The sequence below is a fragment of the Cardiocondyla obscurior genome, linkage group LG08 (assembly GCF_019399895.1).
Source record: "Cardiocondyla obscurior isolate alpha-2009 linkage group LG08, Cobs3.1, whole genome shotgun sequence".
Taxonomy (NCBI): domain Eukaryota; kingdom Metazoa; phylum Arthropoda; class Insecta; order Hymenoptera; family Formicidae; genus Cardiocondyla; species Cardiocondyla obscurior.
The window spans coordinates 1,888,185-1,909,097 of record NC_091871.1 but is presented as its reverse complement, the minus strand read 5'-3'; the positions used below and the strand labels follow the sequence as shown (position 1 = coordinate 1,909,097).

The following is a 20,913-nucleotide window of genomic DNA, read 5'->3' as shown; positions in this document are numbered from 1 at the left end:
ATTGAAGAGTCATTAAAATTCCCTCCTCCAGCGGCCAATGTCACTTTCACCATCTCGTGTTCCGCTACTACCGATGAACGCAAGGCAGTTGAAACCCAAACAAAGTAATGAGCCCCGGATTACCTCGCGTGACAATTCATTCAGATAAAAAAAGAATCACCATTACATTATTAAAAAAAAAAAAAAAAAAAAAAGAGAGAGATCCTATAAAAAAAAAAGTTAAAATTACTCACGCTCGCGGGATTTTATATCTTAGCAAAATGGTATCATTTTCTAAGAGACTTGCACGAGTCCAGGTCAGTTTGCAAATTGGTTCCCGTTCGAGGATGAATCCAGGGGTTCATTTCCGGTTAATGCGGAAACTTAGGGTATCTTCCCCTTCTTTTCTATCTTATTTCTTTTTTTTTCCCCCCCGTCTATCTACGTCTATCTCCTTTCTCTCTTTCAGCCGTTCGCCCTCCACGACCGCCTCGCGAGGTGAGCGACACAGGTGAGGAGCTCGTGGTGTAGAGTCCGCAGATGCTGGAGGGATTTCGTAGGTGGCTTGTCGGCCGGCCGGCGTGGGGATAACTGGAGCTTCGGCTTAAGTCAACTGTATCGCGCCGGGATGAAGTAGTACACGCCGTCTCGTTGCAGAGTGCATGCGTCCGGTGCGCAAAAAAAGACACGGGAACCGCGAAGAGATCCGGAAATCGTCGTCGGTCAGAACTGCGCGAACAACTCGTGCCGCTTGTTCCCGAAACTCTTGTTCATTAATGCGTCAAGGCAGAAGATATGAGACTCTACGCCGTGAGTTGAACCAGTTTTTATCTTACTTTACCCCGGCAGGAGTCTCAGAGTGCTCTGATTAACGAAGTAATCAGAATATAAACGTGAAAGCATTTTAATGAAACACTTTTATGTATTTAATGTTTTAACTTGATATAATTTAGTCTTTTTAAATATATAATATATAAACGGGTGAAAGATTGTGAGGTAGAACTTGTTTTGCAAGAATTACATTGTGTTTCACTATAAAATACATTATTGTAGCACTTTTATTTTATTTTATTTTAATTTTTTTTTTTTATTAAAATGTAGATAATAATGTTATTCTTTCGACGAAACTAATTGTGATTATTCTTGCAGGTTGCTCTTGTAACATGGGCGGCATTCGTAACTGCATCTTCGGATCACAGCACTGGAAACCTGAATGATGAGAAGGTGAGTTTGACAAACCGATTATATTACGATGTAGAAAATTATATAAATTAGGATGTAAATTTATTTCGAGAAAATTATAGTCGCATTCATACCTTTTCATCTTCAACTACTTTAATCAGTTTCGCGCGAAGACGCGAACGATCTTCAAATTACGAGACCCGGGACAGTACGAAAAGAACGCGAAGGAAGTGAGATCCCCGTTTTATCTTAAATTAAAATCGTGATCGTTTTCATACGCGATTAAGTGAGAAATTTCGAGAGTGATCGAAAACTTGCACGGTCGTAAAACACCCGTAATCAGATTTAGATTGCCGGCGAAGATACGCGACGGAGAAAGTTTGGAAATGATGGAGACGCGCGTCTACCGCCGAAAAAAAAAAACATATTCTCTCGTCGATCGGGACGAAGCCGCAGGGTTCGCGAACGGGCCCTAGGAGTTTAGGCGGCACGAGGCACCTGCGAACATCCTTAACCTTGTGGCATAGAAATCTTTAACCTCGATCTACTTGCGGCGCGTCATTCAAGTGCTACTTTATGTATAGGCGCGACGGGCCGAGATGAATTACAGCTAGGAGCCGGCACAGGCCGAGTGAATGTCACGTTCTCGAGGATTATTGCGATAGAGAGAGAGAGAGAGAGAATATTTTCACTTGCGGCACGTCCGTGCCGCACAAAATAGTTCATTGCCTGGGGTTCCCACCTTTTCTAAAATGTCTTTTACGCAGCGCTGTTATCCATTGAAAAACCGCGGACAATTAATTTTCCCAGCCATCGCTCGCGCTGTCGCGCGCGGCGATAAAGTTCATTGATAATTCGCGAACAATGAGGAAAATTATAATTAACACGGGATTAAATATTTGACGGAGATGGCAATTAAGATTGCCAGTGATTGGAGTGATACATAAATTTTTCTTTTTTTTTTTTTTTTTTAATTTATGTTATTTTGATTTATACGTTAATCTTTAATTGTTATTCTGAAAGTAACCCAATCTCGAAACACCGACGATGATAATTGATGTATGTTCGAAAGTTCTTTGATTAATTTCGTGGAGCTGGTCGAGTTTACGCTGGCGATCGGTATTTCGAGTTTTAATTATTGCAGAGAAAATGGCAGTTAAGAAAGTCGAATACTTTCGCGTACATCTCTATTTGCATATTCCGCGAATTTTCGTGTCAGAATGTACTTCGCCTTGCCAAGAAGTTTCTAGCGGAACGCAAAATTGCTTATCCAATTACTAGTCCAATTGGCGGTTTTACAAACGTAACATTAGTCTGAAGAAGAAGTTAAAAAATAAGAAAATTAATTCTCCGTATTTGTTATATAATACAAATTTACATTACGCGTGTAAAATAATTTTCAAAATGGATCTTACCTTGCATAAAGAAAAATCACTTTCAATTAACAAAAAAATTACGTCAAACTATACATCAAATTGAATACCCTTCTTCCTTTTCTATGTAATTTTCTCTGAAAAAAAAAAAAAGAATCAAAGACAGCGAATAAAAAGAATTGAGTCATAAATTTATTATCTCGTGCGCTTCTCAGAGAAACGTTAATCCTCCTAAGTCAACACAGCTCGGGCTGTCGGATTGAAAATTGATTGAAAGCGAACGTTTTCCTGCGGCCGTAAAGTTGTAACGTCTCATTGTGCCTCTCGCGCGATAAAAAAAAAAGAAAAAAAAAATACAAGCACCCGCACCGTTTAAAGATAAACGGTGAAAATTTCACGAGCCGCGTCAGCGGGCGGGTTAATCGCGGTTGTTTACTCAAAGGTGTATTCCGGGTGAAATGGACGCGATTGCTGTTATACAAATGCCGTGACTGAATTAAGCGGCGCACCTGCGGAACGCTATTAAGGTAAAACGCGACAACGCGAGGCGAAGGAAGCGCGCGTTTTCCACACGTTAAAGTCACAAGTGAAAGTGGTCACCCGCGGACGTGAATTCGCTCGCCGATGACGGCTGTGAAGATGAAAAGAAGAAAAAACAAATAAAAATAAAGAAAGATGATTTCCGAACCGGTGCAGGTAGTCCAGAAAGTTTAGCCACGTGTTATACAATTTTCACGCGACGCGGGGAGTTGAATCAAAAATTCGATTAATCGCATTCGATTTCCCGCGTCGCGTGTGTCGGGATTCCTTATATACGTTAAGTTACGCGTTCTTTCGCACGGAATTTCGCACATGATAACCTTTGGATTAATACTCCTTACGTTAGATTAATACATCGGCTTTTACGTAAAGAAAAAAAAAACGGAAAGATATTAATGGACGGAACGTTCAGATTTTCTAAATATTATTCCAAGACGCTGAATAAAATACGCAGGTGATTTGTCGAATATTTATATCTGCACGACCGAAGAATAATACGCGGGGAAAGTTGTTTGCAGTTATTACAGATAAATCATGTGCGAAACTGCGATAGATAAGAACGCTTCTGATGGCGCCGGCCCACTGGTGCGTCGAAGTTACGACCGCTTCTTGCCGGCTATGCCCCACAAAAGTCTACGTTGCTATTTGTTGTTATTTTAATGCGCCATTTCTCGCGGTATCCGTGTCGAGCCGAACGGTAGTCAATTACGCCTCGATTTATTCGTAATACGCATCTGAACGGTATCACGGATCCGTGACACGCGCAAAAAAGTTCCTCAACGCGCTTCTAGCTCGCCGGGAACACTGTTCGAACTGGGTTATCGGCAAAACAAGCCGTAAAAGAGCATAAGGCCGGATCTATAATGGTGTAATGAGCTTTAAGCGAGCAAAAAAAATTAAAATAAACTAGCCGAACGTCGCATTGGCCAAATTATGAAAAATTAACATCGACTTTTTGATCATTATTCGGTCGGCGTGACGTCAAATTAACGTGTACTTCGACTCCTTCTTTCTTCGGGAAAGAATCTTCGATTGCCGATCGGTCCGGCCAGCTTCACTGCCCAGGACGCGTTCGATCGGAGAAAAGCCAGGCACGCGGTTTCGGGCAAACGAGGAGAAAGTAAAGGGTCCACCGGCGCGGATTGAGGACGTACCGGCTCCGCTTGGTTCGCGCTGGACCATCGGGATTTACTCCGACTCTCACTGGTTTTTCTTTTGCGCTCAGGAATGCGACGCGTCTCCGCCGTTTCTCCGCGCCTCTCGCTCGCACGCCGCGGGAGAAAGGACGCGATCGGCCTCGGTACCGTAACTGCACCTTTCTCTCCGGCGACCGCGCGAGATGCGTTATTTTCAGCCGCGAAAGAAAAATACAGGGTACTTATGTATCCCGATCATAATTTTTGTAACAATCCTGACGATAAATGTAACCGAGTCGATTATAAATATGATTAAGTTTATCATACTTATCGTCGGAAGCATCACCGTTCAAAATGTTCCAGTTTCCCAATAGCTCTCTCGCTCTCTCTATCCTTCTCTATCTTGATTCTAGAGGATTTTCCTTTTACATGCATATGATTTCAAGAAAATACATTACAATTTAGAGGAACGTCCCGTGAGATTCGCAGAAAAAGGAAGCGCTCCAGATGCGCACGGTGTAAAACGGGCACCATCAATCATATTCCTTAGTTAGGTAGCGTTAGGATAAATTTATATAATCTAATTGATGGTCCGTTTTACGCCGCACGCATTAATTAAAGACGTATACATAGGATATATACTCCCCATAAGTTTTTTCGTTCGCAAAAAAAAAAAAAAAAAAGTAAAGAAAAAACCGGCAGGAGGAACTCGCCGCTCGTAAGTAGAATAATTTCTTCTGGGTGATAAAATTACGATTGGATGCAGAAGTAACTATATTTTTCTTAACGCGGGTATCGCGGATTCCTTTTCAGTGGGTGTGTCCGTTCCATATAGCGGGCCTCATCTCTCTCTCTTTCTCGCGATCTCCGGCAAGCGAATACCTACTCGGCGCGGCGGCTTAGCTGGCGTCGATTCGCTTCAGCCTCCCAACAACAAATTTGTCGATTTTTATGCCGGCTACTTCTTCGCAGGGCGATAATTAGCGGCTCCGAGAAAGTTGATCGCGCGCCGCGTGATAAATGACCAGGGGATTTGTTGGACTACAAAACTTTTAGAGAGCGCTCCTTTGACTACCTATCTTTATAGCGTACACGTAATACGTACGATATATCAGTCGCCGGTTTTTCTTCCGCCGCGAATGAAAAAAAAAGGACGTGCGCCAATATCCTCACTTTGAAATGATTGGATTAACTCGGGATCGCGATTATCGCCGATTTTTACCGCGCCTAGCTGCACTTGGCGCTTTTTACGTCTTCCTCTTGCAAAAGCTTCTGGGTCACCGCGATTTGCTTCGTTTGGAGATCCGCGGCACTTGGACGCGTTCGAACATCTCGTTTCCACCTCCGGTCGGCAGTATCGATGTCAGATCAGAACGCCGCGGGAAAGATAAAAGAAGAAAAAGAAAAAGAAAAAAAGAGAAAAAAGACAGAAGGAAAAAATAATTAATTAATTCGACTTTGATGGAATTGGACGAAGAAAGTTATTATACGAGCGTAATTAAGGCCACTTGAGAGAACGAAGGGAAGAACTCCTCAATATTGTACAATAAGTTATGTAGTCGATAAAACAAAGTTTTGCCCGCTTTTATTATTCATCCGACAATGAACAGAAAACGGTAATCGCTGTTGCGTCGAAACGAAAGACGAGTTCCTCTTTTCGATAAGTAATCTTTTATCCCCATTAACGTAATAAAAAAATAAAAAAAATCTTAATTACCGATGATTAACTCGCATTTATAATTTTCTACAAGATTTAGATGTCCATAACTTTCATCGTAGAATTACTTCAGGAGCAAATGTTCGCAGACAATTATTTCAATTAACCTTGCAGGCTGCCGACTACACGGATCTGCCGGCGCGGCAGATAGCTCATCAACTCCAGCCGTACGTGACGGACGGAGCGGAGAGTTCGGAGCGGCCAGGCGACGAGGATCACTCCAGCGATTTCGCGGACGTCGCATTAAGTAGATCAACGGCTCACGCTGGCGAGGAGAAAGAACCGAGCGGCGTTTCCACGAGCGATGCCACCTCACCGGGGTCGATTTATGCGACGCCGCTCGCCGAAGCAAGTGTCCGTTTAGAGTCAGCCGACAAGTATCCATTTAAAGAACCGCCGAGCGAGCCGGACCACGTCGAGGACGAGTTCCTCGTCGAGAACGCCGGCAGCTTCGGGGAAAAGGTCCGCGGCCGACCACGCGACGGCATGACCATCGTCCGCACCATCATTCACACCAGCGAGGGTCGCAAGGACGCCGAATACACGAGCTTCCAAAAGCCGTTCGCGAGCGTAACACAGTCGCCCGAAAACGAGGACGATTCTAAAAGACCCTACGCCACGGCGACTCGAGAACCCTTCGTCTTCGCGCTGAAAGAAGAGAACGGTCTGGTGAACAACTCGTCGCCATCCGTCGACGATGAAATCAACTCTGAAGCGTCCGCCGAAAGTCCCGATGACGTCTCCAGCGAAATCGCTACGGCGAGCTCGCTCGACGACATCGTCTCGGTTCTCGAGAACGATGTCGTACCCGAGATCCTTCCGACGCCGCAGGCGAGAATATCGCGGGCGCATAATGACACCGCGGAGGGAACCACGGAGAGATTTGCCAGGCCCGTAAAAAAATCGGAGAGGATTGTGAAAACGACGTCTGTCGAGATCGTTCCCTCGTTCCGGGCGAGATTTTCAGGGCCAATCGTGGTGGCCGACTTGCCGGATAGAGAAACGCAGGACATGATCGTTGATTACATGGACGACGCGGCCGAGATTTACAGGTCGGACGAGAACACGAAGATTACGGAGAACATCGCCGAGGGCACCAAGATGGCATCGACTTTCGGCACAGTTTCATCAGCTATGCTGAATCCTCTTCAGGTGGGAATTACATTGGAGAACGCCAACCAGGCGGACGACAACGAGCACTCGGCAGCGATGAACGTCGAGGAGGACTACCCCCAGGACCTTCAACGCCTGGCGACGAAGGACTTCGTGAAAAACGGCAGAAACGAATCGCGGTTCGATTACCAGGATGACAGCTTCGACCGCGACGACGTCGAGAAGCACGTCGGCGTCGACATACAAAAGGTCGCCGACGACTCCGTCGAGATCCAGAAATCCATTGAGATCTACCACACCGCACCGGTACACGAGATCCATTATCCACCAGAATATATCCAACAGAATGCGAACCTCGGCGTTATCGAGACGAACAGCATCGGGACCTCGCAGAAGCCAAAGCAGCAGAGCTACGATCAGATCGAGCAGTCCGAATTGCGGCCGACCTACGAAGTCTACCAAGGTATTGTAAAATTCCTTCGTCGTTATTAATTTTATTAAATTAAAATTATGCTTCTCCGACCTCATGCTGTTAATAGTGACAATCGTTATATTAAAATATAATACATAAAATATATTTTTAATTAGACGAAGACATAAAAACGAAAGAAAAACGTTCCTACTTTGTTTCCACTTTATATACTTCGCTTTCATACGGAACTGTTTTGCTAAAATCTTACATAAACGTCAAAATTAAAAAAAAATTTCGAGGTACTAACTTTCACGAAGTCGCTCTAAACGCGGAAAACGCGTCTGCATGACGCAAACTTACACGGCACGGTGGACTAACGTTCGCCATATGCGCGTAATAGTACTCGCATTATCAAAGCACGCATCAGCGCCACTACAAATTGCCGTTTTCACTCGTACGTGCTAGAACGCGGCAGACAATGAGTTAATAGCTGCTTCCGTTCCAGGTAACGATCAGGCCGAGAAGAGCGTCGTCGGGGCATCCGCGTTCCCGCGGAAGCTTCCCACTCGGCACGAGTACAGGGTCGTCGAGAACGACGTTGGTAAACCGGCGAGCGCCGAATACTCGCCGAGCGCGCAGGAACAGCATCCTTTAGAGCTGCAGCCGTACAAATACGAAGGCGTGCAGTTCCTGTCGGCTCCGAGCCAGTACGAGGACACGCTGTACGAGCAGACCGGCACGCGGCACAGTTTTAACGGCAACGATAACGGCATCCGGCCGAGACCCGTTGGAACCCCCGTGCGTCAGGAAGCCGCGAGCGAGCCTGTAAAATCGTACGTCTATCAATACTCCCAATCCGGCCCGCCTTACGATCATCAGCAGACGGCGGTGCGGCCGCCGGAGATTAGGCGGCCGGAAGTCCCTCAGCTTCTTCTCAAGATAATCCCCGAGGGATCGACGGACGGCGGCTTCGTCGTGCCGATTCCGCGGCCCTACCCGATCGAGAAGATCATCGAGAAGACCGTCCACGTGCCGCACACGGAGAAAAAGATACCGCTGGAGGTAGTCGAGAAGAAGGTGCAAATGCAACTGCCGTACCCCGTGCAATTACCGGTGGAGAACCCAGTCCGTCTGCCGCACATTTATCCCTTGCACGTCGAACGGGTAGTCGAGAAGAAAGTGCCGTACATGGTCCAGCGGTTCGTGGTGCAGTCGTCACCTTCGTACCCGGTGCACATGAGACTACCGGCGGCCTACTCGATCGAGCCACCGGGTCATGTAACGGCGCCGATCGAGAAACCAACGGAGAAGCCGTTGGTTTCTACGCCCCCTCGTCCCCCCAGGCCGTACAGGCCGGACCGGCCGGTCGACAGCGGCAGCTCACTCGACACGAGGTACACGAAGTACTACCAGAAGCCGCAAGAAACAATCTTCGGAGCGACCACGAATCTTCACAGCATCGCAGGCGGCCTAACATTCGCTCAGCCAAGCCAGGCAAACACGTCGTTCTACAGCATCCCCTACGGCAGGCCGCTGACGTACGATTATAATCTCGACGTCGGTAAGCACTTCGCACCCACGGCACACTTTTCCAACGTCAAGCTAGTGATCTTACCGAAGAAGTTCAACAGCCACATGATCCTACGGCCGCACACGACCGCGCCGTCGTTCACCGTGCCGTCCTTTAGCCGACAGATCCTGTACAACCTGCTGGAGAAAGACAAGACGACGAAGGACGAGTACGTTGGTCCCGCACCGCCGCGCAAGGTGTTCCCGCAGATAAAAACGCCGCAGTTCACCGCGAGCGCCGTTCAATCGCTGGCCGCTATGCGAAAGTCCAGGCAGCCGGAGGCGCAGTATCACGGGAGTTTCCGGCAGTCGAAAATGGAATACGGCTTCAAGCCTCCCATGGTTCCGTCTATTCAATACGACGAGGACACCGCCAGCAAAGTAGAAAATTAACGGCCAATAATTACGTTAGACCAGCGTCGAAAGTGCGCCATAAAGAATCTCTAGGGGACTTCCCGCTCTTTAAAACGTTTCTTCGGCACTTTTCAGACCCCGGGCGGCTTTTGCGGCTCCGTATTTCGAACGCGGCGCCTGGATCATGTAAATTAATCTCAATCGCAACTTCACAGCATTTGTCATTCAACCCGACGACGTCGTTTTAACACTTTTAACGTTTACGGAAGACGGATTTGCAGAAGCTTCCCACTTCTTGCACTCTTGCGCTATTTCAAAACGATTTACATGATAGCTCTGTTGAAAGAAGTATTAATGAGTGGATAGAAAAGAATCGACTTGTACGATACGGTTCGTTCGTACCGATGAAGATTAATTTGTGATTGATTCGCGACAAATTTTAGTCGTTCGATACTTTTTACGTATTTATTTGTAAAAGTTATTATTATTTGTTTTTTTTTACCCGCTGCGTTTTCTAATTTATTTCGATTTTGTGGCTTTAACCCGTTTTATAATTTTTATATTAGTTATATTGTTTTCTTTTTTTTTTATTAAACACGTTTTATATTTTATATTTTATCGCATAAATATAAAATTATTTTATTATAAAATAAAAAGGGACATAGTTCGCAATTATTATAAAATATATAAAAAAAACTTTTATATTCTAATGTCGTTAACCATAGATAGAAAACATGATTTATCGTTAATACTGCAATGTAATACGATAATCACGACAACTGAACGGATGCATGTGTAAGTTTTGTACAATATATTTTCTATTTTCATATGTTAATTCTTCCCACATTGTTTACTTCACAGGTTTCTACTTTATTCTCATCGTATTAAAAAATCGGGTTCGAAATCTGGCTCGCATTTATACGCCGTGCATTTATGTAAATCTCACATTATCGTTAACAGATATTATGCCCGCAGTAGATAGCACGCATAAAATATTAAGAGCCTCGGAGAACTGATTTATCGACATCAATAATTATATTTAAAAAAGAAAAGTGAAATAACGTTCATTATTAATTAAAACATTTTTATAAATTGCATATAAGTATCTGCACGTATAAAAAGAAAATTAATATTATATAAAATTTTGATAATAATTAATTTCATTAACATAATTGATACGATTTCAAGAAGACTTGCAAATTAGAATGCGCCCGAGTGCATTTTTTCTTATTGTCTAAATGTAAAACAATACTTCGCGAGCAAAATGAGCGTAATATTCGTGCGAATAATGGAGTTTGTTTCTTCCCTCCTACGTTGCCCAATTTCATTATGTTTCGCGTTCGCCTGGCTAAATTACATTTTCCATTTGCAATAAAATTTGGTAACACGCGCTGTATCTCCGCGGGCATCGTAGCGTATCGTTCAGCGAGCCGTGCCGCGATTTTCCGTAACGCCGGCGCACGTAAATTACGATTCGCCTTGTTAAAGGCGTCTAATGTAAACAGAATTTAACGCGGCGTGATGATTTAATAATCATGGACATCGAGCGTTGAACAAATTCGCACAAAACGTTTCGCACCTGCGTGTAAAACTCAGCCAGGTATTTCGACGTCGCTCGCGCAAACGGGCTCGCGACTAGGTAACGTCGAAATTAATTTTTAAATCAATTTCCCACATTAAACACGTGGAAACCGCACGCATCTCATTTCTCGATATCACTTTCCGCGGAAGAGTCTCTATACAAAATGTGAATATCGTACCGTCATTATTCAACTACCGAGTAATCTGCTAATGATACACGGATGAGTTGTTATAACAGACTACTTAGAATATTAGTTTGCTAAATAGCGAATAATTGGAAAAAAGAAAAAAAAAATACAAATAATCGCCGAAAGAATATTAGAGACTTGCTAATAATCTAATAATTTAGTCGGAGCATAACTTTACTTTTCTTTTTTTCTTTTTAATGTTTAATATTTAAACTACAGCTTCCCTCGTCACTAAAAGACTATTATAGTTCATTTATCTATTTATTACTAATTATTCCAACCGCACGTACGAGTTCGTAATTAATCAAATCGTCGTGATCGCGATCGCGTGCAAAACTTAGCTGGGGAACGAAATCAAACTTTTACGGGATTTGACGATTAACGGGGCACTCCCTTAATCTTCTTCGCTATTTTAACGCTGCTCGTTGTCCGCGGACTCTTCGCAAGTCATTCGGCATGAATCGTTCGGCAATCATCATTCGTGCGCGTCGTTATGCCCGCGGTGGTGGGATTCCGGCGATCCGGCCGACGGTGAGGACGCTGATGATGAGGGAACGAGATTGCGTGACCGCCGGCGCTGCATTGCGAAACGGAATTATCCGCCGTTAGGCAATCATAGGTAAGAAGAGCAAATAGCGTCAAATTTAAATCAGATTGTATCACCGCGCGCGGCATTCCTCGGCGGCGGCGGCTTCGGCGTAGAAAGCAAGCGGCGCGTGAAACGCATCACTTAGGAAAGTTCTCACTTGAGTTTGAGTGCCGGGCACAGGTAACCCCCCCCCGGTTAACTCCGCGGATCGTCGTTGAAAACGATTATCGCGTTGCACGATGCACGTAATAGTAATAATAAGAATTTAACACAAATTTGAAAATTAATAGTCAAATGTATTTAGTAAAATAAATACTGGATTTAACACGAGTCAATAAAATATTGTTTGTTAAGAAATTATTAAATCAAACATAATTTATTTGAATATTATTAAATAAAATATTATTTATTCGAATTATATTTTTAATAAGATTATAATTTATTTTGATATTATATTTAATAAAAATACTTTGCGTGATGCGAAGTGCATTTTTTTTTTCTTTTTCGTTTTCTTTTTCTTTGTAACGCAGATTTTGCTAGCGGTAAACGCGCGCTTGAGGGACCAGCTGAACGCGATGATAATGCAACGTCAGCTCGTTGAACAAAATTGTGGGATAATTCGCGAGCGGAACTGTTGTTTCGCTGAGACAAGCGATGCGCGGCGTGTGTGTCATTAAAAAGAAATAAACTCCTGCGAGAGCATATCGCGTGTAAAGAATGACGATCCGTCTGGGTGGCCCCGTCGCAATATTTCCGTCATCGTTCATTAACGCAACGGTGGTCCTCCCGTGCTAATGCTACATACAATGTAACGTAGACGTTGCCGTGAAAAATGAATGTGATTCTAAACCAGCAGAAAGCCTAATTAACGTCCAGTCTTCAAGTAACATTATTTCTTTTACGTATAATCTTAAATTTTTTTTTTTCTTAACTAATAATTCGGTCAATTTTCAAATACATTCTACGCTAAGATTTTTAATTTAATTTTAATATAGAAAAATTTTTTATTAATTTATCAATTTACTATTTTTATTTAAACATATAACAGTAAATTAAAAAAAAAAAAAAAAAATTAATACCGATTGTAAAAGTGATTAATTTCAAACCGAACACTTTCAAAAGCTAGAAGTTCCATCGCGCTATTCAATCCCGAGCGAAGTGAATCTCTTTAGCGCGTCACGTGCGGTAATAGCAAGATAAATCACATCAAAATGGCCTTCCCTTACAGCTTCGGCTTCGAATTTCTCGCAATTGCGACATGTGGAGCATTTTCTAAAGTCATAATCCTATTGAGTGCGAGAAAGGCACGGCTATTCCTCTCCCCGGCGAGCTCCGCTAACTCCGCGCGCATCTCGTCCTTTTTATATATATATATTTCTGTTAACGTTACGCGGGAAGATGAAGTATGTCCATAATTGGATCCGCCGCGAGCGAAAGGATTAATCCGCCGTTTGGGTCTTACGCCGTCCGGCCGCTTCTTGACGTAACGAGCCGCGTACGTTGCGGCATTAGCATATCGTTACGGTTGTCGGTGCTCGCCGCGGTGCAAGGCATATATTAATATCGCGAGGATGATGACACCCGCTTGCGTACGCGCGCAGCCGTTTCAAGGACACGCGCGGGATCCGCATGCGTGCTCGCAAAAGGCAAAAGGGAAGAAAGTAAAAAAAAAAAAAAAATACGAAAGACGAAAGAAAAAGAGAAAGAAATAGATAGAGAAAGAAATAGAGGTAGATAGATAGAGAAAGAGAAATATAGAAGGAAAAAGACAAGGGAAAGACGCTCCAGATGAGCGCCCTACCTTCGGCCGGAGACGCGTGCGAGGAGGATCGAAAGGCAGGATTCACGGAGCGAGCGGGCACGCTCGAGGATCCCGCATAATTAAGGCGCTGATTGCGCAGCTTGGCAAAACGGGAGCGACGTCGCTTCGCCTCTTCGGGCGCCCGTCTCTTAATCTAGCGGCAACTGAAACGAGCCTTAAACTAAACCCACCCCTCCGACGATCCCTCTCGGGGTGCCGGCGCAGATGCACGGCCTTCGGTGACCGATAAGCTCGTTTCCGCGCGATTCGCGTCCTGGTCCCGCGACTTAATTAAGAACCCGACTGCCTAATTAGCCCGAGACCCGAAGTAAGCGAGCGGTGGCGCGCCGCGGGCTATCCCACGCGGTGAAGTAATCGGGCTTTCTCCACTCAAATTCGCTCCGATCCGCTCGTCTACGCTCCCGAGATCGCCGAGGTAACAATGGAAAATAAAGCGCGAGCCCCCTGTGTGAATCCCCACAGCCGCCACCTTTAAGCCGCGCCGCCGCCGCTCGAGCGAATCCCCCGGCCTGCTGCCCCCGACCGGCGCCGGTGGCGGCAGGAAGCGGATCTTCTCCATGGAAGCGACGGCCCCGAGAAAGGGAGAGCGAGAGAGAGATCTCTCGCTATATAAGCGCCGGGATTGACGCCGAAACGTCACCATATTTCAGCATTCAGTCCAGTGCTCTTCTTCCACGCCACGCACGGTATCCGAAGCGTTGTACTTCGCCGTCCACCCCCGTGCATCTCCGTTCCCCGAGCATGGATTTGATAGTGCGACAGGTAAACGCATTCGCGCGAGGAAGGTGCGAGCTCGTGACACGATCGGCGATCGATTGTCTCTCTGTCTCGGGAGAGTTTCCTGGCATTTATTTGTGGTCGTGGGTGTGCCCTCCGGGTCCTTAAGTGCGGTCGCCAGACGAGAGACGACGATCTGCCGCGAGTCTCCGGCAAAAGGATTGGTATCGGTATTATTTCGCTGTGTACAATCGAGCCGTAAGTACGCGAGCTTGGAATTTCACGGGAAATTAGCGACCTGTTCACTAAACTAGAGTTCTACACCTCAATTCCTATAAAATTATTTTTTAATTCAAATTAGCTATTAAAAAAAAAAAATAAAAATAAGATATTGTGCTGCGGAGAAGTCGGGACAAGGTAAATGTCTCCTTACTTCCATTTGCGTGGGAAATTAGGTATCGCAGAGATCGAGAAAGAACATTAAAGTAACAAAAGTCTTTAAAATTTTTGAAACTTATATAATCAAATTCTCAGCCATTGTTCGTTATCGCTGTTTATTGAGCGAATCATATGTAACGCCGTAGCACGTTTCGTCCTCCGTTATTGCTTAATAATGTTGGAAGCACTCTCAATTTATAAAATAAGATCTAAATTTTATTTTTGCGACATAGAATGTTATTAATTACTTCTTATTCATATAACGCTGCAAAGAATTAATAAATCATTTTTTTATATTGATTGTCATGCATGTCTTATTGTGGATAATTAAATTAGTTTATGTATTCCTTTGTTTCGTTTTAGTTTTACTTGATTTTTCTTTACTGATAACTATAACTGATGTAAAAGCTCGATACATTTTGATATATAAAAAAAATTCAGTTTAATTAATTTAATTTGACACACACATTATCATTCAATATATCTTATAAATTGAGATGCAATTAAATACGTCATAATTAAACAAACGCGCGCGTGCAATTTATATACACATGTATATTAAATTTAACGAACAGAAATATTTATGTAATTAATTTAGATACAAATCATTAGTTTTATCAACTATCGTTAATAAATTTCTTTCCCTTAAGAAAATTCAAAGAAATAAAAATTTATAAATCTAAAATTAAATTTAAAGTAAATTTATAGAATCTGATAAATACAATGTACAAATTAAATAATCGCGGCATTTCTAATCAGCCTAATCAGCCGTTACGACATTCTGCGAAACTAATTCGCGCCCACGCGAGATCCCATCTTGAATCACGCTCCGGCATTAGCGTGCTAAAGCTCGGCTACTTAATTATCTGAAAAAAAATCGTGCGTACGAGAAACGTTTTCCCGCGGAAAAGTCACGGATTACGTGCTTAAGAGCTCTCTGATTCCTTTACCGTTATGTTTAGTCTTGCGTCAGTTTTTAAAGTGCCGGTGATGTAATATCGTGCACCTTCTCACGATACCGCAGAAACGCGAGAGGAAAAGATAGAAGCGCATGAGTCTAATTTCCCGCCTACGCAACGCGCGCGCCGGTTGATCATCTGACGTTCTCATCTGGAAACCGTCCATGGGAAGTCATCGGAAATACTTCAGGAAACTAATTAGCATTCCGCCGCGCAGGTCTCGTTTAGACCTCCTCGTTCGAACCCGCGTATTACTTTGCCATATATTTAACGTAGCACGTGGGAACGCGTTAATGCCTGCGGATGCCTGCGCGTATTGCGAAAATAAATTCTTTTCGTTGCCACGATCGGTTTAATTATAATTATTTAATAACAATAATAAAATAATAAAAATAAAGATGTTCAAGATTAAAAAAAAAAAAGTGTTCTTAAAAATTTGTTTCTCTTCTACGATGAGAGAAAAATATAATTACTGTTGGATCCAATTTTGGAGTCAATTATATAAAGAGATTATAAATTTAGTTTTTTTTTTTTTTAGTTAGAAATATTATAAAATTATAATTGGGTTCAAAAGTAACTGTATTGTTTTCGCAAAAAATTTGCAAAGATAACAGTCTGTCTTTATTAATTAAATAAATGTTTAACGCAGGTGTTGTTTGCCCTGATGGCGAGTGTCGTTCTCTGCGAACCACCCCTCAGCAACCAATATGGGGTTCCTGGAAATTACGCAGGTGGAGGAGGTCATCATGGTGGTGGGAACGGATTCGGTAATCATTACGGTGGGCACGACAATCAAGATTACGGAGATAATGAGGTATTTGTACAGCAAATCTATCTAAATAGCTATCAATACGCCTGTGTTAAAACTCTGCTGCTCTGTTTGTCTTTTAAAACTTTTTTTCCGTACAATTAAAATTATTTCTTTTTTTTTTAATTACCCTTAAGTAACTCTTACTAATTTCTTTTCTAATCCAATATAAAATGTTAGTAATTATTGAGCGGTTTTCTCTTGAAATAACGTTACAAAGTTCAGGCGGGCAGTAATTTCGCTAATGCGGATCGGAAAAAATGTTCAAAGAGGGCAATTTCGAATTTTTATAAGAACGAGAATATTGTAATTGCCCGATTGAAAATTTGTGTAATACAATCTGACATAACGTGGGATCGAAACTCGGCCTATCATCTTTGATCTTCATTCGATGATTACTTCAATAGCTGGTGCAACACGCTTTGCGAAATCCGGCCTCAAATTGCGTGATCGTAATTAAGCCAGGCGCTTGTTAAGTAATTAAGCGGCGCGTCTTTTTATTGATATACCATTTATAAAGTAACGTTGAATAATTAATATCGTTTAGCGTGGCAAATGGAATACTTTTACTGCGCCTCACAAGTAAAACGCTGAGTAACCCAGAATAATTTAAAAAAAAAGTCTATAATTTTTTTAAATATTTTCCACATTTTCTTTTTCTTTTTAAATTTCATTTTAATATCTTCGACATATATATTTTTTTTTTTAAATACTTAACATATCAATTTAAAAAAATGCTATCGAATTGAGATGTAAAAATAAATTGGCGAGAACGGCCAGAATATATATCGTTCTATTTCGAACCAAAGTGACTAATCGACCGTACGTCGATACCTCGTCGGTTTTGCGGATTGCGCAATTCAAAACATCAAAGGGAAAAGCGGCGGATTGCGTCATCGAACGAACGGGCGCTCTTTTGTTCGGAGAATCCGGAGTATTGCTTTCTAGATTCTTGCTCCTAGCGTACGGCGTATCGCCGATTATCCCGGCGTTGCGAAAACCCGCGGGCGCTCCCCCCGGTCGAAAATGAGGTCGGTTCTGGATTCGGTCATGCCTTGAAAGTAACATTGAACTCCCATAACGAGAAGAGGCCCGGGAGGGTCTCGTTGCGCAAGCCACGTCGATTCGAAGGAGCGCGGCTTGCGCTTGAACCGACACTCTTCACCCTGCGAGCGACCTCGCGACTCTTTGCGGCCGCCGAGTGGGATCCTTAGCGCCGTATCGCGATCGAGATGCTCCTCTTATCTCGCAATCTCTCACGTTTCGGGCCCCCAGATATCATCTGGGATGCCTACGACCGTTTACTTCAAATCGACGTTAAGACCGCGTCGCGTTTCTCACGGCAAGACACTCATCGCGAACCTTTCGCCGGAGATAATTAAACGGAATACTGTCCGAAGCGCCGAGATCAATTAAACGATAATTAATTTTGAAAATGATTTTAAGTGCGCCCACCTTTACGCCTAGCGAAGAGCCCGGGTTCTATTAAACCGTCGAGCTGGACCGGACTGGCCGAAAAATAATTCGCGCTTCGAAAAGCGTTGCGACAAGAGGCGATAATAAACTCTTACAATTAAAAAGAAGATGTAGAAGAGAATCGTCCTTCTTTCAAAAGCAAAACATCGTCTTTGCACAATGAATCTCGCAATCGGCCGGGTGCAAAAATCCACGGATCGAGAGACGTGCATGTGTGGAGTCCGCGCTCTTAGCTATCACCCATACTCGCGCATTGTTTGAATACGATTACGTTAATCGCGGATCGACGCATCGCGGCGCTCTCGAGTGTCTCGCGATGCTACAAATTCGCGTCCGAGAACGAGAAGCGTGTGGCGCAAACCCGCCGCGAATGACGTAACAATATTAATAGGGTGAGCCGCGACCGCGGGCATAATTCACGGTAAATCGTTATTGCCGGTTAGCTAATCGTCCCGGGGATCTGGGATGCGAGCGTCTCGCAGGGATCCTGCCCGTCGGCGAACCATGGCGGCGGTGACGGCTGTGTGAGCCAGATTAAATCGCGGCTGCGTCTCTCCGCGGCGCCGCGCCGTCCGCTCTACTTCTTCGCTGGGAGGAAAGAAGGAAAGCCCCGGCTGGAAAGTTGCGTCACCGGCGCATTAATAATGAGCATCTATTCGCGCTATTTTTTTCTTTCTTTCTTTCTTTCTTTCTTTTTGTTTTTTTTTTTTTTTTTTTTTTTTACTAGCCGCTTCTCCTCATTTATCTCGCGTTTCTGCGCGGCTCCTTAATTTTTCCCTTATCTCTACTCTTTCTCTTCTTCCTCTACTTCTCTTTCTCTCTTTATGCTTTCGTTCTGTCTTCTGAAGTAATTATCACAGTGCTAAACGGAGACCATCAATCAGATTCTAAGAATTTATTCTAACTTTACTTAATTAAATGATCTAATTAATATCGGTCTGCATCGTGCGCATCAGGGATCCTCCTCAAGGAGGGAATTGCAATGGTTCGTGTTTTGCCGCAGCCGAAGGCCTACGAATTCGGGTACTCCGTGAAGGACCAGGCTACCGGGAACGATTTTGGTAGGCAGGAAACGAGCGACGGCGAGACCGTTCGCGGTGAGTATAGAGTACAGTTACCGGACGGCAGGACGCAGATCGTCACCTACACCGCCGACTGGAGAACCGGCTTCCACGCGGACGTGAGGTACGAGGGTACCGCGAACTACCCGGACCAGTACGGCGCAGGGTATAACGCCGGTCAAGGCTACGGCGGCTTCCAGGGAAATCAACTCGGCGGCGGCGGCGGCGGCGGCGGCAGCTACCCCGGAGGTACGACGCGAAACGTTATTACATCACAATTTTTATAATTAAAAAATTGAATAGATATTTAAAAAATAATTTAAATACGTCGACCGCATAAATTTTTTTTTTAATTATCTCTTTTGTTATCTCTTAATTTTTTTTGTCGACAGGTAACCAGGGTGGTTACAACTACCCTCAAAACGGCGGCGGACAGTACAATAACTACCAGCTCGGCTCCAATTCCATAGATAACAGTTACAATAATTTCGGCTCGAGGAATTACGGAGCACCGTCACCCACATATGGTCCTGCTTTCCATTAGAATATATAATAAAGTATTATATATGTATATATGTATAATACAAAGTATTATACACATATAAATATATATATATATATATAAAATATATATGTAGGATATGCCAATCCTTCGCTTGTGAACGCAGTCTTTTTTCCAATAAAGACATTTTTTTCATACAAGCTTCTTATTTGCATAACACCAAACTTTACTTAAAAAAAAAAAAAAAAAAAATTATATTCTACATTTAACTTTCTTTTTTACTACTATTATATTAGGCAGCCCCCATATTACTAGTCCGATCGTCGAAGTCGAGCAATGTTGGGCGCGATTAGTACTTAGATTGGGTGACCACGTATTATTTTTTAATTATCATTACAATTATTAATCGCAAATATATTTTTTTAGAATTTAGCCGTTTTTTTTTTTACGACTCGAACCCGCGGCGACGAGCATGTAACCACACGTGCGATCGAAACGTTGTGACATCAGCTAATGTGTGATAGACACCACACTTCCGTTGTAATTATACAGTTGATGCGGGAGCATCTTGATTATTCAACCCTGCCCACTACATTCACCCTATATTTACTTCGCATCTCGCAGGCAATCTCAGAGAAAATAGAGAGACGAGCGCGCCATATTTGACTTACCTTTCTCGTATGGAGGAGATGAGATAAAATCCTTCCTGTGAACACGGTCGCTCTCGAGGCTCATAGTAGCTGCATTTCTCTCTTGCGAACGAATTGCGTGTCGTTTGTCAAAGAAGCTTGTACCGCACTTCCTCGCTGCATTTATTTTCGAAAACGTATCCTCCCTGAAAGAATGTAAAATATATTAATATTATCTTTGTCTGTTAATCCACAGTAAAAATTAAAACAAAATAACTATGTAAAATAAAACGTCATAAAATGTATCGATTAAATAAATATTAAATAAATATTAAAATTAAAAAAAAAATGTCTTCATACAATGTTTTATTTTTAATAAAATACTGAAAAAAAAAGAAAAAGATAAAAATTTAATTATCTTCGAAATTCCTCAAAATATGTAATTCTTTGCACGACAAATGATTATTTCCGGAAGATTAAAAGCCTAATTGTAAGCCGTGGACTTTTTTCTTACGATGTCAAGTTCAACGTCTGGGATACCCGTAAATACATCGTCGGCAGATGGTGTCGTTTTACATTATGTCATCAGGAAGTTTACATGCACGTCCGTGAAGATGGACTTTCTCCAACGTGTAACACTCAAAATTGCATGCTGCGAGTTTCATTAAATCGCAAATACACGTTACTGTACATTATAAAAGTATCCGTACCATTACTACTATTCTATATACGATCGTATCACGTTAATAGCACGGTAGAAATATAAGA

The 20,913-nt window shown here is 43.2% G+C and overlaps 2 protein-coding genes across 2 annotated transcripts; both read left to right on the top strand.

Moving 5' to 3' along the window:
• Positions 1-260: 260 nt before the first annotated feature.
• Positions 261-12,300, top strand: LOC139104837 (uncharacterized). Its single transcript, XM_070660547.1, has 4 exons — positions 261-296; positions 1,129-1,203; positions 6,042-7,503; positions 7,958-12,300. Exons 1-4 carry the CDS (start codon positions 261-263, stop codon positions 9,412-9,414), a joined length of 3,030 nt encoding a protein of 1,009 aa, XP_070516648.1. The 3' UTR covers positions 9,415-12,300.
• Positions 12,301-14,026: 1,726 nt separating this feature from the next.
• On the top strand, positions 14,027-20,420 carry LOC139104958 (pro-resilin). Its single transcript, XM_070660763.1, has 4 exons — positions 14,027-14,317; positions 16,319-16,483; positions 18,957-19,263; positions 19,407-20,420. The coding sequence occupies exons 1-4, from the start codon at positions 14,297-14,299 to the stop codon at positions 19,556-19,558; spliced, it is 645 nt and encodes a 214-aa protein (XP_070516864.1). The 5' UTR covers positions 14,027-14,296; the 3' UTR covers positions 19,559-20,420.
• The last annotated feature ends 493 nt before the right edge of the window (positions 20,421-20,913 follow it).